Consider the following 2,460-nt stretch of genomic DNA (forward strand, 5'->3'; position numbering starts at 1 on the left):
TCGCGAAGAAGAAGGAGCGCGTGAGGACGGCGGCGGCGAGAGGGATGCCTGCGTGCACAAGCAGCGACAAAGGTCAGCGCGCCGAGGCTGGACTTTGAGAAGGTCAAGTCTCGAGGAGGAGGAGGAGGAAGTGCTCACCGAGGAAGACGGCGACACTCTTTGCGACAGTCGAGTAGGACACGCTTGCTGCTTCGACATCGCCGAGCGGTTGGGTTCGGAAGACGCGGAGGAAGAGGATCGAGACGGGCGAGAAGAGGACCATCTGGAGGATCGAGTTGAAGGCGACGAGGATCGCGCAGTCTGCGTGGTGGAGCGACGGGGAAGTCAGTCCAAAGCTCTGCAGTGCACGTGGAAGTGCATGACTGGACGGCGATCTAAGAGGAGAAGCAGGAGCCCGAACTCACAGTCAAGGTCTCCGCCGGCGATGTCGGTCCATACGAGGACCTGCGATGGAGTCCATGAAGGAGTAGTCAGCTCGCCTGCCTCGCGAAACGTCGAAGCACGAGAGACAGCCGCAGATGGACGCCCGCACGCACCATGGCGATACACCTCGCGACGCCCACGACGATCAACCCCTCCCTGAGGTCCTCCTTGTCGGGCAGGAAGGCCCAAGCGAGTCCCAGCATGAGGAGGGGCGAGACGATCCAGTTGACGACGACGGAGAAGGCGAGGTGTTGCCAGAGCTGTCGGTGGCGGAAGAGCGGGATGAGCGAGCCTGGCGAGACGCGGCACAGGATGGGCCACATCATGACCATCAAGGCGATGGCTGCGCGTCGTCGAAAGAGTCAGTCTGAGAGAATCGGAGGTTCGGAAGGATTCTGATCTGAAATGCGGCGAGTTCGGCCGGTTCGAAAAAGTCGGGAGGAGAAGAGACGGTGCGCACCGATGGGGAGGGACACATCGACGAACTTGACCTTCTCGAGGACCTCGGAGGTGCTGGGCACGAGTGCGCCGAGGATGATGCCGAGTGCCATGGCGAGGAGGATCCAGAGGGCAAGGAGCTGGTCGAGCAGCTTGAGTCGCTTGAGCTGCAGCGGGGCTGCGCGGGGAGTGTTCGTTAGCTCAGTACGTCCGTCTGAGGCGTCTGCTCGCACGCACGGGTGTGTTGAGGCGGGTGAGCAGCGCGGTCGACCATCGAGTCGAGTTGAGGGTGAGCGGCGGCGTGCTCATTGTGCGGGGGGTGCGGGTGCATCTGAGTCGCTGGTAGCTGTGCTGTCTGTGCAGCTGGTGTGCGGTCCATGGCCAGCAGAGCGAGTGCAGGATGAGGGGCGAGGCGAGAGGGAAAGCTCACCAGGGTGAGGGAGGGCGAGAAGCGCGGCGCTATTTTGCCAAATTGCAAATGAGATGCGGTACACGTGGCGCGGGAGCGGAATCGGATGCCCCCTTCGATTACTGTAGACAGGAGGCAGCGTGGCACTCGCGAGAGTGAGTGTCGTCCTCGTCTGAGTGTACCGGTACTTCACTGCTGTGGATGTACTGCTCAGACTAGAACACCCTATTCACCGTGCAACCCTCTCTGCTCGGCAAGAGCGACCCACCTCGCTTACTCAGCCCGTTTCCAGCTCTCCCTCCATCGCACACACTCGAGATGGCCCAGCGCATCCGCCCGTCGCTCGCAGACCTGTCCGACTATGACCAACCAGCCTTTCCAGAGCTCGACGGCCCCGCCCAGCCCGCCGCACGAGTGACACGAGCTCGCCCACCGACCGTCGCCTCGTCGCTTCCCCGTGCGTCCTGGCTCCCCTCAGTCTGGCTCGCGGGACGTGCGCTGACTCGTACATTGCAGCACCAATCCCTGTTATCAAGCCGAGCTCGTCGACCACGCCTGCTGAGCCCGAAGCGAAGCTGCACAAGCCGAAATCGCGGTTCGCCTTGCAGAGGGAGAAGGAGGCGGCAGCGGCAGCACAGCGGGCGACACCGACAGGCGCAGAACGGTTCGAGTTGAGTCTGGACGAGCTCGACGCAGAAGTTGCGGAACAGGAAGAGCTACCTCGGCGCGACATCATCAAGGACGTCCTCGAGCGTCCGACTTCACGACCCAAACCTCCCTCTGCGCCCGGCCCTTCTCGTCCTTCGCCTCTCGCTCCAAATGGGGCGCGACCGACGGGCTTCCCAGCACCAGGTCGAGGCATTTTCCCTCGCAAGTCGCAGGCTCCCGCTCCAACTCCTTCTGCTTCCGCCTCTTCCGGCCCTCGCATCTTCCGCACCTCCTCCCTCATCCCTCCAACGCCCACGCCCTCATCCTCAGACGCCGCATCCCTCACCTCCACCCCCACCGACTCGCTCTCCTCGCTCCTCACCTCCGTCTCACGCGAAAACGAAGATGTCGTCTCGCGGATGAGCGAGGAGGAGATCCTGGAGGAACAGAGGCAGATTAGAGAGGAGATGGGGTTGAGTGAGGGGGTGTTGAGGATGTTGCAGATGAGGGGGGAGAGGCGACGCGGAGAGGGGGAGAAGAAG

At 62.8% G+C, this 2,460-nt stretch overlaps 2 protein-coding genes across 2 annotated transcripts; one reads left to right on the forward strand and one right to left on the reverse strand.

The window, feature by feature from the left end:
* Window positions 1-1,240, reverse strand: RHTO_07396 (bile acid:sodium symporter; the record flags this gene model as incomplete). The annotated part of the gene is made up of 6 exons (XM_016421052.1): window positions 1-48; window positions 139-300; window positions 405-444; window positions 537-766; window positions 884-1,039; window positions 1,099-1,240. Coding segments are annotated over 6 exons (778 nt in total), but the record flags the coding sequence as incomplete, so codon positions are not given.
* Window positions 1,241-1,588: 348 nt separating this feature from the next.
* On the forward strand, window positions 1,589-2,460 carry RHTO_07397 (RNA polymerase II-associated protein 1; the record flags this gene model as incomplete). The annotated part of the gene is made up of 2 exons (XM_016421053.1): window positions 1,589-1,727; window positions 1,787-2,460. Coding segments are annotated over 2 exons (813 nt in total), but the record flags the coding sequence as incomplete, so codon positions are not given.

The sequence above is a fragment of the Rhodotorula toruloides genome, assembly GCF_000320785.1.
Source record: "Rhodotorula toruloides NP11 unplaced genomic scaffold Scaffold69, whole genome shotgun sequence".
In the NCBI taxonomy this organism is placed as follows: Eukaryota; Fungi; Basidiomycota; class Microbotryomycetes; order Sporidiobolales; family Sporidiobolaceae; genus Rhodotorula; species Rhodotorula toruloides.